The sequence below is a fragment of the Ailuropoda melanoleuca genome, chromosome X (genome assembly GCF_002007445.2).
Source record: "Ailuropoda melanoleuca isolate Jingjing chromosome X, ASM200744v2, whole genome shotgun sequence".
NCBI classification, from domain to species: Eukaryota; Metazoa; Chordata; class Mammalia; order Carnivora; family Ursidae; genus Ailuropoda; species Ailuropoda melanoleuca.
The window spans coordinates 75,264,163-75,288,751 of record NC_048238.1 but is presented as its reverse complement, the minus strand read 5'-3'; the positions used below and the strand labels follow the sequence as shown (position 1 = coordinate 75,288,751).

Sequence of the window (24,589 nt, the reverse complement as noted above, 5' to 3'; positions counted from 1 at the left end):
AAGTTTTCATTACCAAAAATCTGATACATCTAAGTGCCCTTTGTTGGTGACTCTTACACTACAAGTCACTTTTCATGCTTTTTAAAAATGAAATGAGATATACCAGTAAATACATTCACAAATAAATGCATTACTCACCTGGTAAGCCAGGGTCCCCTTTCTCTCCTTTTGAGCCCAGCAGATCTGGATCCACTGGTCCAGGAGGGCCTGGAAGGCCAGGCTCTCCTTTACCACCTTTTTCTCCTGCAGGGCCAGGAGGTCCTGGGTGACCCTGCAAACCATCATCACCTAAAACCAACATGTGTGGGGAGGACACAACAGATCAGATTCATCCTTCCAGGATTAATGCATATAAAGATTATTCATATGTTCCATAATTTTGTAGGCCACTGACCATCCAAAACACGTAGGCACTATGATTATTGTCTATGAGTAACTTGAACTCACATACATTTTTACACTCAAATAATACTCCCTCTATTTTCTGGGGTTCTTTGGCAATTATAGAAACTGTAAAAAAAATCAAATTTTAATCCCTATATTTTGTTATTTTGAGCTTAGCGTTTACCACATTTCACGGTATCTAAACTATGCATGACACCAAATCGAAAATAGAACATACTTAAATGCCATGTCCATAAGTGATGAATCACTGAATTCTACTCCTGAAACCAGTATTACACAATATGTTAACTAACTAGAACTTAATTAAAAACTTTAAAAAATGCCATGGCACATAGAAACAAAATATAAGTAAGCATTGCTCATTTTAAAGCACTCAAATAAAAATATTCTGTATTGACATAAAACAATGTTCATTTTCTCTCTTACATGTATCTGCCAGCCAACTCTGATTTTTACCTTTGAGACCAGGAACACCACTCCTGCCAGGAATTCCCAAAGGTCCTGGTGGGCCTGGAGGTCCCATCATACCCATTTCACCTTTGGCACCTTTTAAGAATATCAGTAATTAACTTATACACTTTTCCTTGACCTTGGAAAGACAAAAGATAACTTTTAAGATGTCAGTTGGAAGACTACTGAGTGTTGGAAGGAAGGCACTAAGTTTTACTCCTTTTCAACTGTTGTAACCTTAGTGACCACTACTGCTGATACGTATGAATAAAAAGACTTGGGCGCCTGGGTGGCTCAGTCAGTTAAGTGTCTGACTCTTGATTTCGGCTCAGGTCATAATCTCAGGGTCATGGGATTGAGCCCTGCAATGGGCTCTGTGCCGGGAGTGGAGCCTACTTAAGATTTTCTCTCTCTCTCCCTCCCCTTCTGCCCCTCCCCACCTCTGGGCTCACACTCAACCTCCCTCTCTCTCTCTCTTTCTCTCAAAAAATGAAAATAAAAAAGACTCACTGTGGTAGCTAATCTCCAAAGATGGCTTCACAATGCACCACACTTCCCAGTATACACACCCTTGTGCAGCCTTTTCTCCTTGAATTTGGGCTGACTCTGTGCCTTGGCCTTGACTAAGTGACACTGTATGACTCCTAAGGCTAGATCATAAGAAGTCTTGCAGCTTTCACCCAGGGCTCTTAGAACACTCACGTCTGGTTTTGGGGATTCTCTCTTTTGGAAACCAGCTGCCTTTAGAAGGAGAGCAACTACCCTGACTTTACCATAATTTAAGGATCCCAAGCCATGTGAAGAGGCATTATGGATAATGAGAGACCATGTGAAAAGGCCAAGGAACACTCAGGTGTCAGAGAAGTGCCATCCTGGAAGTAGATCCTTCATCCCAACCACTCCAGTTGGTGCCATGTGGGTCAGAGATAAATGACCTCATCAAATCATGCCTTAATTCCTGACCCACAAAATCTTGAACAAAATAAAAAGGTTGAGTTAAACCATTAAATTGTGGGATCATTTTTTATACAGCAACATGTGACCAGAAATCTCAGAGAAAAAGTGTAATGAAAATAGCAAACTCAATTTCCTGCAAAGACATTTAACACTTTTCCTTAAGGGACAGTGTCAATCCAGAGAAGAATATACCAGAATCATATTAGGTTTAATTTCCTGAATCCAAAACCAGAGGAAACTTTAAATGAATTACCTGGAAATCCAGAGGCACCTGCTTTTCCTGGAAGCCCTGGTGTTCCTGGGGGCCCCACAGGACCAGGTGCTCCAGGAATCCCTGGACTGCCTCTCTCTCCAGGGGGTCCTGGAACATCAAACCCAGGAGGCCCTGGATCTCCCTTCTCTCCTGGTATTCCATGCAGGCCTAGTTAATACAACACCAATATTAACAAGCTTTGAAGTAGTTTAAAGAGATGTATCTGATTATTTTTCTAGCAAACAAGAGATAGACTCCTAGTTATAACAAACGTAACAGTGAGTCAGGGATACTTTTGGTATCATGCATATAAAAAACAATCAAACTTTAGGATTTTCAAGCATATTTCTCTATGAAAGTGCTTCTCAAATTATTTCCGGTGAAAGACCAATATTTTCTTAGTTCCTGGTCCACAATGGACTAATATTTTCATAAAACACAATAAAAATTACTAAAAAAAACTAAAATAAAAAGCCAAAGACATACATGATACCTTTTGGTTATTATATTCAACAAATACAATTCCAATGTCAAATTACCACATAAGTTTCTAAATGCTTACTCTCAATTTCTTCTAATTCCAATGCAGACTGGTAACAAGCAGTTTGTGATCTGACATTGGTCTGTTGACTGCATTTGGATTTGCACTGCTCTAAGGTACTACGGATTATCGGTATATATTTCTATAATCCATAAAATGATTAATTACTGAATAAGCCCATTATGGGGCCTTTTTGACTTTATCTTAGCTTCATTTTACATGTTATTTTAATAATACATTACACCATCAGTTTTTTTGTTGTTAAATTTTGTTTCTCAGTATTCCAACCAGGATTTTACAGAAAAAATGTGACACTGCAAGAATATTTAACCTTAGTAAGTTTTATAAGATAACTACTCCAAGAGACAAGATGGTTTAAAAAGAATATATTTAGGGAAAAGAATTACTCTACAAACATAAGACAAGTCCCCACTCCAATTCCTACCAGGTATGTGACTTAGTGAGTCACTTAATATTGTTGATCTACATCTAGTAAATGGGGATACAACTGACTGAAAGCTGGAGGCTGAGCCAGGTGACCATTCCAAAGTGCCCCTTCAAACAATAAGACCTAATTTTATTGTTGAAGATTCATAGGCAATTATTTTTATAATAGAGCAAGATGCTGGGATTTTAAGATCTCTTTGATGTCATATACCAGCATGTCCTTAAACTGATAAAATTCACTTTGAAGATTAGAGAATTCCATTTAGTTAGCACCGTGGTAACGGTTCCAATGCTGTCATTTCATTGAAAATACTATAGAAAGATATTTTGTATTCTTATATTTGTGACATATGATGAGATACCTAATAATGAGCACTATTACAGCTCTATCTGGATCACTGCCTACTGTTGTAGCCCAACTAGTTTTTGATAGTTGAGTTTTCAAAATAACTAATTTGTCCTTTGAAATATGCTCTACAAAATGATGGGGAAAAAACCCAAAGATTTAAACCTGTACAAATCTTGTTTGTTTTTCATGTTTAAAGCTTTACTTTAAGATCCAGCTTTTGAGAAAGAACTACAGTACTTGGTAGACCTGAAGTTCAAGAGGCAGGTGTTACAGTTCAGCAGCAAGATGAACCACCCAAGCAAAAGCAAGTTGCAAAAAGACTGATTAGGTTAGGAAACAAAACTAAGCATGTAAAGATGAGAACAAAAAAGTCTACAAATAGAAGTTATTAGATACTGACTCACAACTATCACATATTAGTAATAATGAGTAAAAGACTTATTTTTAGGCATTTATTCATATGTATATAGCAATAGTCTATAAATGAAATGTATTTGCCAAAAGAGACACAATAAAATATTTACATTCACGAAAAGTAATGCTTTTCAATGAAGACCAGCTTTACACTCTTGTTTCTGATCCTTATATTGCTTTGAATAATCCTTTTGGAACTTAAGCTCCTAAAGATAAGTTAGCATTTAAAGCTAAATTTGATTTTATACTATAACAGCTTAGGTACAGAGAACTCAATAATTATTAGCAGATGAGTATGATTAAACAACCTGCATATACTAGCAAAGATTTTTTCATTGTTATTTGTAGTAATAACAGATAATATGCTGTACTTTTCACAGCATAGATCTTTTCCATGAATACTGTCAGAAATAGGCATCCTGGTAAGATCAAGAATGAAGGCAGTCAGCATAAATTCAAAAGCTCTGCGGAATCTCCTTAAATAATAAGAGGAATTATATGGCTATATCTATAGAGTGTAAGTACATTAAGGGTGTATAGATGCTCTATATTTACTGGCAGCCAAATGGGATCAGTTAGTGAAAAAAGGGGAAAATTCCAAAAACACATATTATCTGTGAGAACTTTACACACCCCCCTCCAAGGTTTTGATAGCTGAAAAAAAGTTAGAAAACTTCATAGATGAAAATGGGTTAGGAAACTTCATCTATGAAATGACATGAGTAATTCCTTGTTTCTTTGTTTCACATTTGTGGGGATGAGGTTGAACTGATTGCACTTTTTCTTTAGACTGGGCAAGCATTACAATACATTTGGCTCATGTTAGGGTATGATCTATGGACATGGAATTGAGTATATTTAACTGACCTCTTAAAGATTCACTAAAGCAGCAATCTTCTAGCTAATAGCCAGATCAAATAGCAAGAATCAACAATTTCCATTTCTGCCTGGATTAGTAGGGCATGGAATGAAAAGCATTTTGTTTCTTATCCTTTGGCATTTTTTTCTTTTATTTCCCTGCTGTCAAATGAGGACTTGATATTCAACAGTTCCTTAATTTATAAACATGCATTAAACTGTGTATCCTGCCTTGGAAAAGAGAATGACAAATAGTAAAGCTTAATTAAATTACTGCAGAAAATTGGAGTCAAAAAAGCTTGAAAAGTATAATGCAAACATTTTATACTGGAGAGATGACAATATAGAATACTTTGCATTTTCTATTGCAAAATGAAACACAAGTATATTAAATAAGCTTATTAAAAAAATTGGTAGTTAGAATTTCAGCCATGCAGTGCAAGTCAGGTGTATCAAGGTATTAGTAACAGTCTTGTTGATCACCCTTTCATTGAGATGTATGAATGGAAATGACAATGTTTTTTGAAATGGGCTAAGATAATATTCTGCTTTGGTGATATAAATAAATTTATATAAAAAGTGAGTATATGTGGCTAGTTTTAAATATAAAATGTGATCTATCCTATAGTAAAAAAATTGTGATTTGATAACATATCTATATTAATAAGCATGCATTTAATACATTTTCATGCCAATTGCTGTTAACTTTATTTGTTGAACCATATTAGTTAAGATCTTGAATTTTATGGCAAAGTACATATTTACAGAAGAAAGAAATGAGATTAAATTCAACACCATTACTTTTCCCCTGTCTATCCTATCTAGGCTTTACAAATTAATATACCTATATATCCATCAGTTAAAAAGACGGGAAATTTAGATGAATGCAACATTTAGAGTATTAGCTAAATTTGAAAAAGCATAAAGTACAAATAAATATATCCTTATTTTGTTCAGATTGGTATTAACAGTAGTTTCTTTTCATTCTTGCTTAGCTGTGATTTAAAAATTCAAAATGCTTCCAAAACCTCATGTAATTTTGGGAAATAAATGACAAAACATAACAGGGACGATAAATTCATTTTAGCCATCTTTGAGGAACAGCAGGCCAAGACTATAATGACCAAACCTAAAAATTGTTTTTCTCAAGATCCCTTTGCTATGCTAGTTGAACAGAATGGTTTTGTCATTGGTGTTGATGCAGCTACTTTTCAACAACCTGGTTCAGAGCAACACTGTAAATTTTCCCATTTTTAAATCAGTAGTGACATGTTAGAGGCCGTTAAAAAAAAAAAGTACAATGGGCCATAACACAAAATTTTAAAAAAGAACGTAAGCAAGAATAACCTTTACTTTCCAGGCTTTTTATATTGTTAACTGGTGTTTCCAGATTTTTAACATAATAACTAATAAAACATTTACTGCTATTTAAGGTCAAAAATATATTTCTACTGTTTCAAAATCAATGTATGTACATCTGAATTGTGTGTTTAATTCATCTGACATATTCATGTAAATTAAGGAATGATTAAGTTTTCCATATTTGTTTTAACTTTATGAATTATTACATTGCTTTGCAATAACATACTGGCCCAAGAGTGGTCCTTAGTGAGCCTCACCAGATGGGTCAGAATCCACAAAACTGAAGTAAGTTCTCAGACAAATGCAGAAGAACCTTATGATTCTCTATTGGTTTACAAGCGGACAAAACTTGTTTTGCATATTTGTATAAAAAAGTTTAGAGTGCTTATGAATTGCAAAGTGCTTTTTTAAGGGTGAAAGAGGAGAAAATTCAACTCACTTATTTTAGTAAAAAAAAGAAATGAGAATGCCTAAAACATACTTTTGACATAATGTTTTTAAGTCGAGTTCTCGTGTGCTAAGAAATGTTAAGAGGTTTCAAAAAGGTCTCTTAATTCTGTACTCAGGTCTGAAATAATTGGCACTGGAAGTTCTTAGCTCTGTGATTCCAAGACTGTGACTACCTCAATGATTGTATGCTGAGGCAACATACTGCAATTGCGAAATTGCAGTTTGTTCATAGATCAATTTTAAATGAACAGGGAGGGAAAGCAGCCCGGGTTAAAGTAGCTCTTATGCTGTGATCTGTAGTTTTTCAATTTTACAAAATAATACAATGAGACATGTTACTTCTCAAATCTGTTTTCTGGAAAACTGTTACATAGGTTGTAGTTTATTGATGAACTAGCCAACCGCTCTATAATGAATGCTACAAAAATGCATATTTATTTACTCCAACCTTACCAGGTTGTCCTACTGGTCCAGGAATCCCCGGTGGCCCTGGTGGTCCCTGAACACCTATTCCTGGAAGCCCAGGAGGTCCCATTGGCCCAGGTTGTCCGTTTGGCCCAACATCACCTTTAAGAAATAAATATAGTTTAGATATTAAAAACAACAACAATAGCTGAGTCACTAGTCATTAGGAACCACAATACCTATGTGAAAAGGCACATAAAATTAAGCAGGTATCTTGAAAAGCTATCCAATCACTGAGCAAGATGTATGCACCAAGTACCCAGAGCCGATCCAGGAAATGCATTAAAAGTTACAGACATATAACTTATGCTGAGCACTCAACTTCAGTACTTAAATCAGTCTCACAAAATGGTACATAAGATTACAAACCACACATTTCCTTTACTTGCAAATCATCTTGGGCAAGTATCTCTAAGTTTAAAATATATTTTCAAAAACACAATAAAGGTAGATAACCTTTAACGTCTTCATATTTACTAACTTGGGCCCATGTCCTACAAACATGCTAAAGCCTCTTAACCATCTGTAAAATGCCTTTTTGATCATAGAAACTTCACTGTCCCTCTATCTTCTGTCTCTTATTTTAAAAAATTTTACATATACTAAAATTCTTTTTCTAGTGTACTTTGTTGAGTTTTGACAAATGTATACAGTCATATAATCACCACCAAAATCAAGATATGTAAGATACATACATAGTTCCATCAAACCAAAAGCCTTCTTGTACCTGGTTGTAGTCAACCCCTCTCCACACCCTAATTCCCCATCAACTGCTTGATCTGTTTTATCTTACAGTTTTTCCTTTTCCAGAATGGCATATAAATGCAATTATACAGTATGTAGCCTTTTGAGAATGTCTCCTTTGCCCAACATAATGCATTCAGATTCATCCAAGTTGCTGTAACTATCAATAGTTTGTTATTTTTTATTGCTGAATAGTATTCCATTATGCCAACATGCCATAATTTGTTCATCTATTCACCAGCTGAAGGACAAATGGACTATTTCCAATTCTTGGTCATTATGAACAAAGTTGCTATGAACACTGATCTACAGGTTTTTGTGTGAAGTTTCACATTTTTCCTGGATAAATAACTAGGAGTAGGATTGCTGGGTCATGTGGTAAGGGTATGTTTATAAGAAATTACCAAACTGTTTTTCTTTCTTTTTAAAGTTATTATTTAAATTCCAGTTGGTTAACCTACAATGTAATATCAGTTTCAGGTGACAATATAGTGATTCAACACTTCCCTACAACACTTGGTGCTCATCACAAGAGCACTCCTTAATCCTCATCACCTATTTTACTGATCCCCTCACCCACCTGCCCTCCGGTAACCATGTTTGTTCTCTATAGCTGAGAGTTTGTTTCTTGATTTGCCTCTCTTTTTAATCCCCACTATGTTCCTTCATTTTGTTTCTTAAATTCCACATATGAGTGAAATAATATGGTATTTATCTTTCTAACTCCATCCATGTGATCGCAAATGGCAAGATTTCATTCTTTTTGATGGCTGAGTAATATTCCAGTGTGTGTGTGTGTGTGTGTGTGTGTGTGTGTGTGTGTGTACCCTCTTCTTTATTCATCAGTCGATGGACACTAGGGCTGTTTCCATAATTTGGCTATTGTAGATAATGCTGCTATAAACACTGGGGTGCATGTATCCCTTGGAATTAGTATTTTTGTATTCTTTGGGTAAATACCTAGTAGTGTAATTGCTGGATCATAAGATAGTTCTATTTTTAACCTTTTGAGGAACTTCCATACTGTTTTCCACAGTGGCTACACCAGTTTGCATTCCCATCAGCATCTGTGTGTTCCCTTTCTCCACATCCTCAGCAACACCTGTTGTTTCTTGTGTTGTTGATTTTAGCCATTCTGACAGGTGTAAAGGTGATATATCATTGTAGTTTTGATTTGTACTTCTCTGATGATGAATGATGTTGAGCATTTTTTCATGTGTCTGGTCGCCATCTATATGTCTTCTTTGGAAAAATGTCTATTCATGTCTTCTACCCATTTCTTAATTGGATCATATATTTTTTGAGTGTTGAGTTGTATAAGTTCTTTATATATATTTTGGATACTAACCTTTTATCCGATATGCCATTTGCAAATATTTTCTCCCAAACTCTCTTTCAAAGTGGCTTTACCATTTGAATTCTAACTAGTAACGTATGAGAGTTCTAGTTACTCTGCATCTTTGGCAGCACTTGGTATTGTCAGTTTTCCTTCTTTTTTGAAGGCTATTCTGACAGGATAAGACATGCTATCCTGTAGTTTTGACTTGCATTTCCTTGACTGATTATATTGAGAATCTTTATATGTACTTACCAGCTATTCAGATATCTTCTTTGGTAAAGTATCTGTTCAGATCTTTGGCCCGTATTTCCAAATTTAAATTTGGTTGTTTCCTTATTATTGACTTTTGAGAATTTTTTTTTAAAGATTTTATTTTTATTTATTCGACAGAGAGAGAGACAGCCAGCGAGAGAGGGAACACAAGCAGGGGGAGTGGGAGAGGAAGAAGCAGGCTCATAGCAGAAGAGCCTGATGTGGGGCTCGATCCCATAACGCCGGGATCACGCCCTGAGCTGAAGGCAGACGCTTAACCGCTGTGCCACCCAGGCGCCCCGAGAATTTTTTTAAAAAAAGATTTTATTTATTTGAGAGAAAGACAGAGAGAGCAAGAGCATAGCAGAGGGAAAGGGAGAGGGAGTGGGAAAGAAAGGGAGAAGCAGGCTCTCCACTGAGCAGGGAGCCTGATGTGGGGCTCAATTCCAGGACCCTGGGATCATGACCTGAGCCGAAGGCAGATGCTTAACGAACTGAGTCACCCAGGTGCCCCAACTTTTGAGAATTATTTACGTATTCTGACTATAAGAACTTTTTGTCAGATAAATGATATGAAAGTACATTTCATTCTAGTGAGGTCCAATTTATCAATTTTTAAACATATTTTTGTTTTGGGGTGTTATCTAACAACTCTGCCCAACCTACAATCACAAAGATTTTCTTCTATGCTTTCATCTAAAACAAGGGATGATTAAAGTACTACCCACAGGCTAAATCTGGACTATAGGCATGTTTTTGAAATTCCTGTGAGCTAAGAATGGTTTCTACATTATTAAAGGTTGTTAAAAAAAGAAAAAAAAAGATCATATGACAGAAACCATAGGTGGCCCATAAAAACTAAAATATTTACCATCGGGCCCTATGTTTGCCTGCCTCTGTTCCAAAGTTTTTTTGTTTTGTTTTTGTTTGTTTGGTTTTTTTTAATCATTTTTTAGTTCTCTGATCCATTCTGAGTTAATTTCTGTACAAGATATGAAGCATGGTTTTGGGTTTGTCTTCTTTTGTTTTTACACATGGATGACCAGTTTAGCACCATTTTTTTTTTCTTTTTTAGAATGTGTACGTGCAGGGGTGGTGGGGAGGAGCAGAGGGAGAGCGAGAATCTCAAGCCGACTCCCTGCTGAGCATGGAGTCCAGCGCAGGGCCCGATCTCACGACCCTGAGATCATGACCTGAGCTGAAGCCAAGAGTTGGACGCTCAACCAACTGAGCCACCCAGGCACCCCTCACACCATTTGTTGAAAAGACTTATTCTATTGAAATTGCCTTGCACCTTTGTCAAAAATCAAATTGTATAGGTCTATTCTTGGGCTCCCTATTACATTCCATTGATCTATATGTGTCTATCATTTCACATATACCACACTATTTTAATCACTGTGGCTTTACATTAAGCTTGAACTTAAGCACTATGAATCCTCCAACTCTGTACTCTTTCTCAAATTATTTTGGCTATTCTAGGTCCTTTCCCTTTCTAAATAAATTTTTGAATATGAAACTACTGCAGAGTTTTGCTAGGGAACATGCTCAATCTATCAATAAACCTGGAGAAAACTGTTATCTTAACAATATTGAGCCTTCCAACTCATGATCACAAAATATCTTCCCATTTATCTGGATGTTTGATTTCTGTCATAAGTGTTTTATAGCTTTCCACATACAGATCCCGTACTAATTTTGTTAGAACTATACCTAAGTACTTCATGTTATTTGATGTTATTTTAAATAATACTGTTTTTGTCTAATTTTCATTTAGTTGTTCATTGCTAACATACAGAAATACAACTTATTTTTGTATATTTGCCTTGTATCCTATGACCCTACTAAATTCAATTCTTAGTTCTAGGAATTTTTTTTGTAGAAATTTTCTTTGCAGAAAATCAAGTCATCTATAAAGACAGTTTTATTTCTGCCTTTCCAATCTGTATGCTTTTTACTTCTTTTTGGGAGGAAATTCTGCAATGAGTTTTTTTTTTATTTGAACATAGTTAACACACAATGTTACATTAGTTCCAAGTGTACAACATAGTGATTCAACTTCTCTATATGTTATACTATGTTCACCACAAGTGTAGCTACCATCTGTCATCATATTATTTCTATTTCTTGCCTTATAGCATTTCATTGCTTTATAGGACTTACAGTATAATAATGAAAAGGAGTTGTAAGAAAGGACATCTTTGTGCTATTTCACATATTCAGGGAACAGTGGTCAGTCTTTCACTACTAAATATAATGGATAAAGTTTTTTGTAAATGTTTTCATGCTAAGGAAGTTCTCTTTTATTCCTAATTTTGTGAGAGTACTTTTTCAGAATAAATGTTGAATTCTGCCAAATAATTTTCAGCATCTATTAAGATGTTAATATAGTTGTTTTTTTCTTCAGACTGTTGATAAAGCAAATTACACTGATTTTCAAATCAGCCTTATATTCTGAGGATAAACCTTGCTTGGTGAAGCATACAACCTTTTTTATATATTGTTGAATTTGATTTGCTAATATTTTCTTGAGACTTTTTATATATATGTTCCTGAGAGGTATTGGTCTATAACTTTCTTTTCTTATAATGTCATTGCCTGTTTTTTGTTTTGGCCTCATACAATTGTTGGGAAACAATCTATCCACTTCTATTTTTGGAGAGAGATTGTGTGGAGATCATGTTATTGTTCCTTTTAATGTTTGTTTGAATTTACCAGTGATGCTATATAGTTTTCTTTCTTGGTAGGATTTTAACTACATACTAAATTTCTTTATCTATTTCTATTTAGTATTATCTATTTCTTCTCCAGTGAGCTTCAGTAGTTTGTATCTTTTAAGAAACTCATCCATTTAATCTAAGCTGTCAAATTTATAGGCATACAGATGTTTGTCATACTCCCCTGTTATTCTTTTAATGTCTGTAGGGTCTGTAATGATGTCCCCCTTTCATTACTAATAACCGTAACATCTGTCTTTTCCCTTTTCTTGGCTGTCCTGGCTAGAGGTATATCTCTTTCATCAATCTTTTCAAAGAACCTCATCTGGTCTCATAAAATTTTTCCATTGTTTTTCAGTTTTCAATTTCATTGACATCTGCTTTTATTGATATTTTCCTCTATCTTCTGATTGTCTTTTAATTTTACTTTCCTTGTCTAATTTCTTAAGGTGAAAAGTTAGATAATTGATTTTGATTGTTTTTTTCTAATAAAAGTTTTTCATATATGAGTTTTCTTCTAATCACTTCTTTATCTGCATCCTACAAATTTGATATGTTTTATCTTCATTTTTATTAAATTCAAAATACTTTCTAGTTTCCCTGGTGATTTCCCTTTTGATTCATGGGTTATTTAAAGTGTTTTGGTTATTTATTTATTTGAGACCATTTACTCAATACTCCCTCTGCCTGATATTGATAACTCAGTATCAATTTACTCAATACTAACTTTTAAGGATCTATTCTTCCCCTACTAATTGATGACATTTCTGTGAAATATCAAGTTGCTGTATACACATGAGTGTGTGTGTGTTCTGCATATACATGTTTTTTAACTCTGCTATATTGGTCTCCTTGTCTGTTCCAGCACTGGTTCATAATGCTGCAATTACAAAGATACTGAAAAATATTTTAGTATGTGTTTGGTAAATGTTAAGTTTCAGAATCAGTTATGTCAAGTGCTTCCAAAAAACTCCTACTTGAATTCTCATTGAAAATGCATTATATTTAGGCAAATTTGGAAAGAGCTGACATCATTCAGCCTTCCCATGCACACATATGATTCATCAACCAATTAATTTTACTGTTTTTCAAGTTATTAATAATAGAGTTTTAATTTTTCTACAAATACATTAGGTATATTTTATTAATTTCTGGATAAAACATAGATTTTTTGCAAATTATATTTTTTATTTCTTTCAGTATTTCTGAAATGTGCCATTCTCTGTGTCACAATACTTTTTTGCATGTTATTCCTGCTACCTGGAACATCCTTCTAGGATAGAGCTCAATTTTCACCTCCCACATGTAGCCTCCCAAAGTACCTTAGATGAAGCCCTGAACAAAACTGAATGTTTCCAAAGTCATCTTCTTTCTTTTTTGTTTAATGTGACTCTAATGTTGAGTCTTAAGCACATTTTCATCCTCATATCATTCTTTCCTGATGGGTATTAGCCTAATTAATTTATTATTGGTCACTATTTTGCTTTCAAAGTGCTCTATCAATCTCTCCTATTAGGGAAGATTACTAGGTTCTAATGCCCAGCCACTGGTATAAGTGTGTCTGGTAGGTGAACTTTACTGTGAGTGGCTTACTGAGTTCTGACTGTGGTTTAGTGACCCAAAATATTAGTGACACATTTTCACAAAAGTTTCAGATGAAATAACCACTATCATAGTGATACCACCTAGATTTTCTTACAGTAGTCAGAGAACAGACTCTATGCCTTTGTGTTCCTAGTGACTCAAGCAGTACCTGGTACAGAATAAGAACATAATGTTTGAGGAATGAAGGAATTACATGGCAGGATATCCTAAATTCTTTTTCTTCTACCACCTTAGGAACTGTACTGGGGCTTTAATATTTGAGAACGATTCTTATTAGGATATGGGGATCCTATACTTCCTTTCAAAGATTAGGAAAATAAATGCCTATTAAGACACTAATGTTTAAAACAGGCTTCAGGGACACCTGGGTGGCTCAGCTGGTTAAGCGTTTGCCTTCAGCTCAGGTTGTGATCCCACGGTCCTGAGACCGAGTCCCTCATTGGGCTCCTTGCCCAACAGGGAGCCTGCTTCTCCCTCTGCCTGCCACTCCCCCTGCTTGTATGCTCTCTCTTGCTCGCTCGCTCTTTGGCAAATAAATAAAGTCAGTCTTAAAAAAAATAAAATAGGCTTCAACCCATTTCTTCCTAACCCATGTCAAGGACATTTTAATAAACAAAGTATCATGAGTGAGCAACTTCCATATGGAGACTGCCACATAGCTTATCATTTGGAATGTCTCTATCTGCAATTTTTGGGGTCACATGTCTAAGCTGTGGTAGATAATTGGTGGGAAACACAATGTGTAACTTTGAGTGTTACAGTTTACAGCTGGCCAGAACTGTTTACTTGAAGACAGATAGGTATTTTTAAAAGAACTTATCTAAGAAGAATTTGTATTGGGCTAGTGTGGGGCTTTTGCTGGCAGAATCTAGGCTGGCTAAATTGGGTTATGATGTCATATTGCTTTAATGGGAATCAATCCAACATGCTTTAGGAGTACAGAGCTGTTCAGATTATTCTCTGGGGTCAAAATATTGACCAGGAGAGTCCCATTCCTTGCAAACCAGTAAGGAAAAAACAATTGTCAAACCAGCAAGGCTAATTCTATTCCTATCTGTAATTAGGGAAATCAGATTTAAGGCGGTAGAAGAAACCAATGGAGAACTGAGCAAAGGACATGAGCAGTTCACAGGAAAAATATGTCCCTTAAGCATATGAAAAGATGTTCAATTTTATTCATAATAATGGAAATACAAATTTAAACTACCCTGAGAATAAAGGCAAAGGATATAGTATATCCAAAGAAATTTTTTAAAAGAACAAACTTGGAGGACTTACATTACCTGACATCAAGTCTTATTATAAAGCTACAGTAATATAAACAGTTGGTACTGTCTTAAGGATAGTAAAATAGATAAGTAGATAAGTAGAATTGACAGCACAAAATAGACCTACACATATATAGCCATCTGATTTCTGACACAGATGCCAAAGTAATCCAATGGGAGGGAACTATTTTGAACAAATAATGTTTAATAAAATTACTGGAGGTGGATGATAGTCTTAAACATAAATGCTAAAGTTAGAAAATTTATAAAATAAAACAGAATATCTTTGTAACTTTATATAAAGAACAGATAAATGAAACATCAATAACTAAAACTTTCATTCATTAAAATACACTGATAAAAATGAATAGGCAAACCAGATAGGGATAAAATACTCATAAACAGATATTTCACAAAAGATCAGTATACAGAATATATAAAGATCACTTCCAGCTTAACAATTAAAACAGAAACAACCCATATTTTAAAATGGGAAAAATATTCGAACGTGTAAATAATCCACCAGTACATGTAAAAGAGCTCAACATCATTAGTCATCAGGGAAATGAAAACTAAGACCAAAATATGTTACCAACACACCTACAAAACTCAAAAATGAAAAGACTGATTAACACCAAATGTTGGAGAGAATGTGGAACAACTGATTTCATACCATATTGGTATGAGTTTAAAATGGTACAAGCATTTTGGAAAAAGGTCTAGTAGCTTCTCATGTAATTAACATACACCTACCTTATGACCAAAAATTCTACTCTTAGGTATTTAACCAAGCAAAATGAAAGCACATATCCACAAAAGGATGTGTAAAAGAATGTTCATAACAGCTTCACTCATAACAGCCAAAAACTTAACATAGTCCAGGTGTCCATTAACAGAGAATGGATAAACAAGCTTTGGTATATTTATACAATGAAATACTCAATAACAACAAATAAAAACTCTTAATAAACACAACAATGTGAATGGATCTCAAAAACACTATCCTGAGTGAAAGAAGCCTTACAAAGAATGTACCCTCTGTGTGATTCCATATGGAGTTTTAGAACAGGTAGAATTAATTTGCAAGGAAAATTCATAACTGTACAGTTGCCACTGTGGATGTTGCTGTGTAGACTGAGAAAAGGAGCAAAAGGGAAAATTCTGGGATTATATCTTGATAGGGGTTTAGTTACACAGGTGCATGCATTTGTCAAAATCCAGCAAATGTCTCTGTAAGATAGATGCATCTTACTTAATGTGAATGTTATGCCAAAAGGAAAAAAATCATAGAATTATAGTTACAATATACATGCTAAAATATTTAGGGAAAAGTGTACTGCTGTTACAATTTACTGTGAAATGCATCAAAAAATAAGTCAATTTTTTAAAGAAAGGGATGAATTGATATGTGACAAGTCATGTATAGTAAAATGAGGATAATAGAATATCAATAATGGGTATATAGTAGTCCTGAAATTTTTTTCTACTTTGCTGTTTATATGAAATTTAAAAAAATAAAATGTTGGCAGAGATAAAATGTTAACTGTGGAATCTTGATGGTGGATATAGGAGTTTTCACTGCACAGTTTTTAATTTTCTGTGTGTTTGAAAATTTTCACAATAAAATGTTTAAAAAACTATACTGATACCTACTTCTATCAGATTGGCAAAAATTAAAGAGTTTGTCAACATATTCACTTAGCAAGACTGTGGAGAAACAAGTACACTCTTTGCTGGTAGGAGTGTATGGTGCAAACGGAGAGTAATCTGACAATATCTAGAAATGCATTTAGCCTTTAATTCAGAAAATCTATTTTCATTACTCTATTCTACTATTACACCTGTACACATATGAAATAACATGCATGCAAGACAATTCACTGTGACATTATTTCTAATAAGAAAAGATTGTCAAAAACCCAATCTAGCGACTAGCAACTGGTAGAATAAGCTATGGTAAACCCAAGCAATTTAATACTAGGTAGCTATTTTTTAAAAATCAAGATTTCGATGTACTAACATAAGGTGATCTCTAGGATATAAAATTAAGTAAAATAATTAATGTGCAAAAAGTCAAAAGGTAGAACTCTATTTTTTCCGAAAGTCAGGAAATACAAATATATATTTTTATTGGCTTGTATTTGTATGAAGGAACACTAGAAGGATAAATAACTCAAAAATTGGCTACATATGGGATGGGGAAAGCAGAGTGGATGGAGAGGGGGTAGAAGGAAGACTTCTCAGTGCTACTTTTATACATATATGATTGAATCATCTATTCAATGAAATAAAATGCAAAAAACATCAATGAAAGATAAAAAAAGCAGTGACAGAGTGGGAGCATAGGCTTTCAGTTAATTGGATCTATCACCCACAAACTTCCCCAACAGTTTCAATTTCTATAAAAGTTAAAAGCAAATTGAGAAGTAGCAATAATTTCTATACCTTTTGGTCCAGGGAGCCCATCCAAGCCAGTGCGTCCTGGAAGACCTGGAGGTCCTGGGAAACCACGATCCCCTTTTGGACCAAGTGTTCCTTTGAAACCTGGGAGTCCTGGGGGTCCAGGTGGCCCAGGCAGCCCAAGTCCAGGTTCTCCCTTTAGCATACACATGAGAAAACACAACAAAACCTCCCATGATTTTCTTGGTGTTTACTGTTTACCATGGAGAATTTAAAGCAGAAATTACAAGTTAATACCTTTTTTCCCCTATGGGGGAGGGAATAGAATAACTAAATGAAAAATAATTGACATACTGGAGAGAACATCTGGAAGGATGAGAAACAAATTAAAGGATTTGGTTTCAGGACAAGAAAGAGATAACTGAGAGAGCATGAGATTAAAGAACCCAAGTGACGAAATGTGATTACAGACTGAGTATTAGATAATTATCTTAAATTTGACCAAGTGTGATAATGACAATGTGGTTTTTGTATGAAATGTCCATTTATTTCGAGATGAATACTGGAGTATTTATAGGTGAAATAATATGATTTTGAGATTTGTGTTAAAATATTTTGGCAAAGATAAAAGGAATAGATGAAGCAAATATAATGAAATCTTGATCATTTGGAATCTGAGTAACGGATATATGAAATTTGACTCTATTATTCTTTTTACTTTGGTGTTCATTTGAAAGGTTCATAATAAAATAAGAACAATTAGACAATAGAGAAGTGGTTTCTCATGAGAGCTGGGGTCATGGTCAGTTGTTCTTCCCATGGAAGAAATAGCAATGATGTAAACACAAAAAGTTTAAATTAATTAAATAGAGAAAATACAGAAACAGTCAGGATAATTATACACCACAGCAGTTTGCTGAAGGTTGACTAAGGAGAATTTTAGATTAGCTAAGATATAATAAAAAGAATGGAAAGTAACTCAAACACAGTATTTATTATTATTATTATTACTATTATTATATTACTATTATTACTAAGCTAATAACAGTGGCTTGCATTATGTATGTGGGATGGAATTGAGACTGGAAAACAGTATGGGAAGTTCTTGACATGCTATTCAACAAATCTTCACACAGGCATAGACAGATGTTAAATGGTATGCTAATACTACAGAGAAGTACAGGGGGAGCTGACGATTGTATTTTCTCATCTAATCTCATCTCATCAGATAACCTTTCACTCTAAAACAGTTTCAGAAACTTTCTGTTTGCTTCAAATATGACCTCTTGGACAACAAAAGATTGACTGTTTTGGGTTAAACATGGGGCTTGAACTCATGACCTGAGATCAAGACCTGAGCTGAGATCAAGAGTTGGACGCTTAACTGACTGAGCCACCTAGGCGCCCCAGGTTAAATATTTTTAAGTGAAAATATAATCAGCTAACTTTATTTATATAGTGAAGGCTTGGGATAATAATGTCTATATCAAATCAGAGAGTTAGGGCTAATAGGAGAAATACGAAAAGTGGAAACAATGAATTAAAATATCCCAGACCTTCGGTCCTGGAAAGCCTGGTGGCCCAGAAGGCCCTTCTAGACCAATTCTTCCAGGTGTCCCAGGTGCTCCTGGAGGTCCTGGAATTCCAGGAAAACCTGTGAAATGATTAGTCATTTTTTAATCTTCAAAGAGAAGACACTTTAAGAAAGATACCCAAATTTCCAAACCCACATTTTTACCCTTTCCAATCATGCATAAGACTACAGTGAGATGTCAAAAGTACACTGATATTCTAGATGACTACTCAGGATCAAGCTTTACGAATACTTAATATTCCCTGGATCAATCACATTATGGTCCTGCCATTTTCATATAGAGCTAATGTGTATGGAAGATATACTCCTCTAAAGGAAAATGAGAGTTATTACTAATGAGACAGAACTAAACATAAGGAAAGACTCCCACACAAACATGCAGAAAACTTCTATTCTGCTTATATCTGGATATAGTATGATAAAAGGCCTACCATATAATTCTGGAAATGAGCTAGAAACAATTATAAATATTATACACAAGTATACACATAAAGTCAAATCTGACTCTTTTGAAGTCATTTAGTATAAATGAGTAAGGCCATGTTTAAGTACTGTTCTCAGACCAGCGTGCATGCTTGCCATTCATGAGAATAAATTCTATGAGAAAAAAAGCAGAACTGAAGCAACAGCCCTAAAAACTTTCAGTAAATCAAGAGAATATGATTTAGGATAAAACATTACTTGGATACATATGTGTAATAAATATGTTTTCTGCTTAATACAATCCATTCATTCAACAAGTATCTATTGAGTGCTTACTATGTGCCAGAAACTTTTCTAAGCCCTGAAAATACAATGGTGAACACAAAAGACAATAATTCTGTAATTTTAAAAGCTTATATATCATTTTTACATATCTATGATTTAGATATTTTCTTGTCTGGACTGTTTTAGATAAAGACAATAAAATTATATTGCATACATGCTGTGACTTTTCACTTACATTATTTATGGCACCTAGAAAAGAGGCACAGTTAACATATTTTAATTGTTGAGGGAACTATATCAAAGAATAATGTCATACTAACTAGTCTGCCTGCTGCCCAGTGCTACATACCTTTGGGACCAGGTGGTCCAGGAAGCCCAATTCCAGGGATACCTGGTTCTCCTTTACTACCAGGTATTCCTGGCAAGCCTGGCTGGCCGGGAAGTCCAGGGTCACCTATGGAGAAACAGCAGTTTTTTGAAAGGGATACTTTGAAAGAAAGAAGCCAGTAAGTGTTAAAGACATGGCCAAATAAATTCCTCACATACCTGGAAGACCTACTTCACCATCTCTGCCTGGGTTACCAGGCAGGCCAGGCTTCCCTGGCTGGGTTATGGTCTGACCTGGATCACCTTTAGGACCTAAGAACAAGAGGGAATAAAAACTGAATGAGAAGTGTTCACTTGACTAAAGATCTCCTTTAATTAAAAGCAAAACAAGAGAGATCTATAATCTTTTGAAAATCCACACTAACAAGAACCCACAAGAAAAATAACCCCATATTATATATTCAAGGAATATACCAAACAGAAGGATAAACTTTCAAAAAGAAAAAGTAGATGACAGTTTTAAGAGCTTCCAGGATTGAAGACGGCATCTATAAAAATATTTTTAAATGTAGGTCAAAAGAGTCTAACAAAACTCAAACTGCAGTAAACGAGAAATATTCTTTTTGGTTAACTAATGGTTTTAAGTGTGCGAAGTCCAAGTACACCTACTTCTCATTAATTAAAATAAGGACTTGAAATAGGCTCAGGACAAAGGTGGATCTCTAAAACCTGACATAAAAAGCACTAACCATGAGAGAAAAGATTGATACATTTCACTACATTTAAATTGATTTCTGTTGATTAAAGATACCATATAGAGAGTGAAAATGGCAAGCCATAGTGAGAAAATTTTGCAGAATAGATAACAAACAACTAATACACAGAATATATATATTTAAAAAATCCTAAATCAGTAAGAAAAAGAAACAATCCAGTAGAAAAATGGTCGAAAAAACACCTGAATGGGAATTTCAGAAATGGAAATTGAAACAGTCAATAAACATATGAAAAGGTGTTAAACTTTAATGTAATCAGGGGAATGTAAAATAAAACTTCATGAGATACATCACACTCAGCAAAGTGACAAAAATGTAAAAAGTCTGACCATACAAAATTTTTATGAGGTAACAACAAGAAATCTCCAATACTGCTGATGAAATTGGCACAATTGCTTTGAACATTATCTAGTAAAGCTGAAGATGCATTTATTCTATGCTTTGAGCATGCTCATCTTACATATATACCCTAGCCCAGGGATTAGCAAAGTTTTTCTTTTTCTTTTTTTAAAGATTTTATTTATTCATTTGACAGAGAGAGAGACAGCCAGCGAGAGAGGGAACACAAGCAGGGGGAGTGGAGGAGGGAGAGGCAGGCTCCCAGTGGAGCAGGGAGCCCGATGCGGGGCTCGATCCCAGAACGCTGGGATCACGCCCTGAGCTGAAGGCAGACGCTTAACGACTGAGCCACCCAGGTGCCCCTGGCAAAGTTTTTCTGTAAAGGACCAGACAGTAAAAACTTTAGGCTTTGTGGGCCATATGGTCTCAGTAGCAAGTACTCAACTCTGCAAAATGTTGAGTCTATGTGTAGGAGTGCAAAAGCAACCACAGACAATAGTGAATAGGTGCAGATGTGTTCAAATAAGTTTCATTTATGACAACAAGTAGCAGGCCAGATTTGAATGCTGTGCCGTAGTTTGTTGACCTTGCCTCAGAGAAGTATGTGCACATGTACACCAGAATATATATATACAAGGATGCACACAGAATCATTATTCATAATACACCTGAACTATAAATAACCCCATTGTCCATCAACAATAGAATGGATAAATCAACTGTCACACACATGCACACACACACACACTCTCTCTCTCTCTCTCACACACACACACACACACACACACACAATGGGATACTATACAGCAATGAAAATGAATGTACTCTAGCTATACACAAAGTCAATATAAAGAATACTTACCCTATGATTCCATTATTATGAAGTTCAGAAAGAAGCATAATTAAAGTACTTTGTTTAGGGATCCATATCTAGGTGATAAAACTAGGGGGCAAATGGAAGGAAATTATGCTTCCTTCAGGACAGTGGTTACCTCTGGAGAAATGGAAGGGGATTATGATCAGAAAAGGACAGAGAGAGGAAGATAGGGGTTTCTAGGATGATGGCAATCTTCTCTTTGTTGACATGTGTGGTAGGTACATGTGTTTCCATTATAATTGTTAAACTTTATGTACCATGTACTTAAAAACAACAAAGAACAATAACAATGAAGACAGTCAGAAGAAATTTAAAGAGGGGATCTCCCCCCCCTTTAGAGAAAACACATACACTGTGCTCCCTTGCTAAGGAGCTCTGAAAAGCCCAAATATAAATGGTCAGGGAAGCAAATCTCTCATGAAAGGAAGCCAAGAACAGCCAAAAGATAATCCATTTCTGCTTTTAAGCGCCAAATTAAAAACAAAACAACCATAGTAAACTCACCTGGTATTCCTGGCTGGCCTGGATTTCCTGCTACACCTTGTATGCCTTTTTCACCTACTGGGCCTGGAGGGCCAAAACCCACAGGGCCCATAGGCCCCCTATTCCCTGGGAGACCTGGCAAGCCTGGATTCCCAGGGGGACCTCTTTCACCCTTAAAAGCAATTCCACCCTGAAAAGGGAAAAAATTAATACAGAAACATATAGATATAAGTTGGTATGTTGGTATTACTGAATACAACTAAATAGTTCTTCTTAAAAGCAGTATAAGTGTATGTTATCAAGGGATGGGATGTGTGATCATTCCACTTATTCATTAATTCCTTCAACAAATATTTTTTAGCTCCTACTATGTGTCAGAGGCTGGTGATACAGTAAAGAACAAAAATAGGCAAAAATCTCTGCCTTCATAAAGCTTACATTCTAGCAATAAGTCAAGAAGTTTGTAGTCTAGGTAACAAATGGCCATCTACTCACACTAACCTCTAAATTTACTATATATAAAACCAAATTAGACTTCTGTTCTCAGGTCCAAATAAACCCAGACAAAGATATGTAGTATAAGAGAAGGGGAACGTTACACTGACCCATAAGCATCTTAACCTCCTGCCCACCTATTCACAGCCAATATTACTCAATATAGTAATGGGTTAAGAAGATAAAACAACTGAGAGAAAAGAGTGGTGAAGAACCCCTACAATGTCAATAGCAATGTACCATTACTACATACATTTACTTTCTTTTAAGCACTAATTGGTTATTCATCATAGCATCAGGCCCATCCTAGGAAATATCCCTAAGTAATAATTTGACATTACAGAACCAAGAATATCAAACCAACTCACAGGTTCTCCTTTGGGGCCAGGAAGCCCTGGCAGTCCATCCTGTCCAGGGGTACCGGGTAAACCAGGAAGCCCAGGGGCTCCTGGGGAACCCAACTCTCCTTTGTCACCCTTCATTCCTGGAAAAGTGAGGATGTCACCAGGATCACCTTTAGATCCAGGAAAGCCTGGAGGCCCTGGAGCTCCTGGTATGCCCTGAGGGAAGAAAAAGAAAGAAGGGAAAAAGAAAAGAAAAAATCAGTTTCTTTTTTTCCCAACACATTTCTCTCTCCAGTTTATCCTATCAACCCACCCAATAACATTTAGCGTACAAAGCTAAGAACAAAGTGAGGCATGTGAGTCAGGGAGAGTCAAGGAATCAAAAACAACACAAATTAATAGAAGAACTAAATTTATTTTATTATATATATCCACAAAGGAAAACCAAAGTGTAAATGGATTTCTTCTAGTTTTTTTTTGTTGTTGTTGTTCTATAATATACTCAAAACTTACTGTTAATCCTTTGGGACCGGTTAGACCAGCATGTCCTTTTTCTCCCTTCTGTCCAGGGAAACCAAGAGATCCTAATACATGCACATACACACACACACACACACACACACACAATAATGTGAACTTTGACCCTGAGCCCCTGACAAAGCTCATATAAAAATCATCAAGTCAGGAAGTCAAGTTTTAAAATAAGAACCCCATTCAATCACATTTAACAAGTCACATTTTTATTTTCCTATTTTATGCTCTCAAAATGAGCAAATCATCCTTTCTTTTAGGTGAATTTATACAATATTGTATCCTTAGGTGTTTCCAACTACAAAGCCTCTCAGAGCTCACAGCTACCAATTGCTAGGCACAGAGGTGCTAAGGCTCCTATAACCTTCCTATTGCCAAGTGGAGAAAGAGATAAGGACACAGTCTGAATATCTTTCTTTGTTCTGACCTACACAAACTTCCCAGATCCTTATGAGTCCTTTCTTTGGTTCACTACTTCACAAAATCTGGTTTATGAGAAACATTTGGTGCTCAAATACTAGAGGAAATATTACTAAAGAAGTGGTTCTCAAAATGGATCCCTCAATCAGCTGTATCAGCATTACCTGGGTACTGGTTAGAAATGCTAATTCTTGGGCCCCCACCCCAGATCTACTGAATCAGAAAATTGGGGGATGAGACCCAGCAATATGGGTTTTTAACAAGTCCTCCAGGTAACACCGATGTACTCCCAAGTTTGAAAACCACTGGACTAGAGGTACAAGGCTAGATTATTAATTTCCAGTGGCAGCTATAAGACCGGCTAAAAATCTATTTCAGTATGCTAAATGAATTGGTTTCTTTGGCAGACATACTAGACA

General features: G+C 35.4%; 1 protein-coding gene across 4 annotated transcripts in view; it reads right to left on the bottom strand.

Moving 5' to 3' along the window:
- Positions 1 to 24,589, bottom strand: part of COL4A5 (collagen type IV alpha 5 chain) — a 224,592-nt gene that overhangs the window by 55,051 nt on the left and 144,952 nt on the right. For all 4 annotated transcript variants that reach the window (XM_034650010.1, XM_002925583.4, XM_034650009.1 and 1 more), the window contains 11 exons: positions 23,733 to 23,803; positions 23,244 to 23,435; positions 22,402 to 22,570; positions 20,125 to 20,217; positions 19,928 to 20,032; positions 18,833 to 18,930; positions 17,322 to 17,472; positions 6,940 to 7,053; positions 2,066 to 2,233; positions 862 to 951; positions 139 to 288 (listed from right to left, as the gene is read on the bottom strand). In XM_034650010.1, the coding sequence (XP_034505901.1) occupies positions 139 to 288; positions 862 to 951; positions 2,066 to 2,233; positions 6,940 to 7,053; positions 17,322 to 17,472; positions 18,833 to 18,930; positions 19,928 to 20,032; positions 20,125 to 20,217; positions 22,402 to 22,570; positions 23,244 to 23,435; positions 23,733 to 23,803 (1,401 nt within the window). The remainder of the gene's footprint in view (positions 1 to 138; positions 289 to 861; positions 952 to 2,065; positions 2,234 to 6,939; positions 7,054 to 17,321; positions 17,473 to 18,832; positions 18,931 to 19,927; positions 20,033 to 20,124; positions 20,218 to 22,401; positions 22,571 to 23,243; positions 23,436 to 23,732; positions 23,804 to 24,589) is intronic.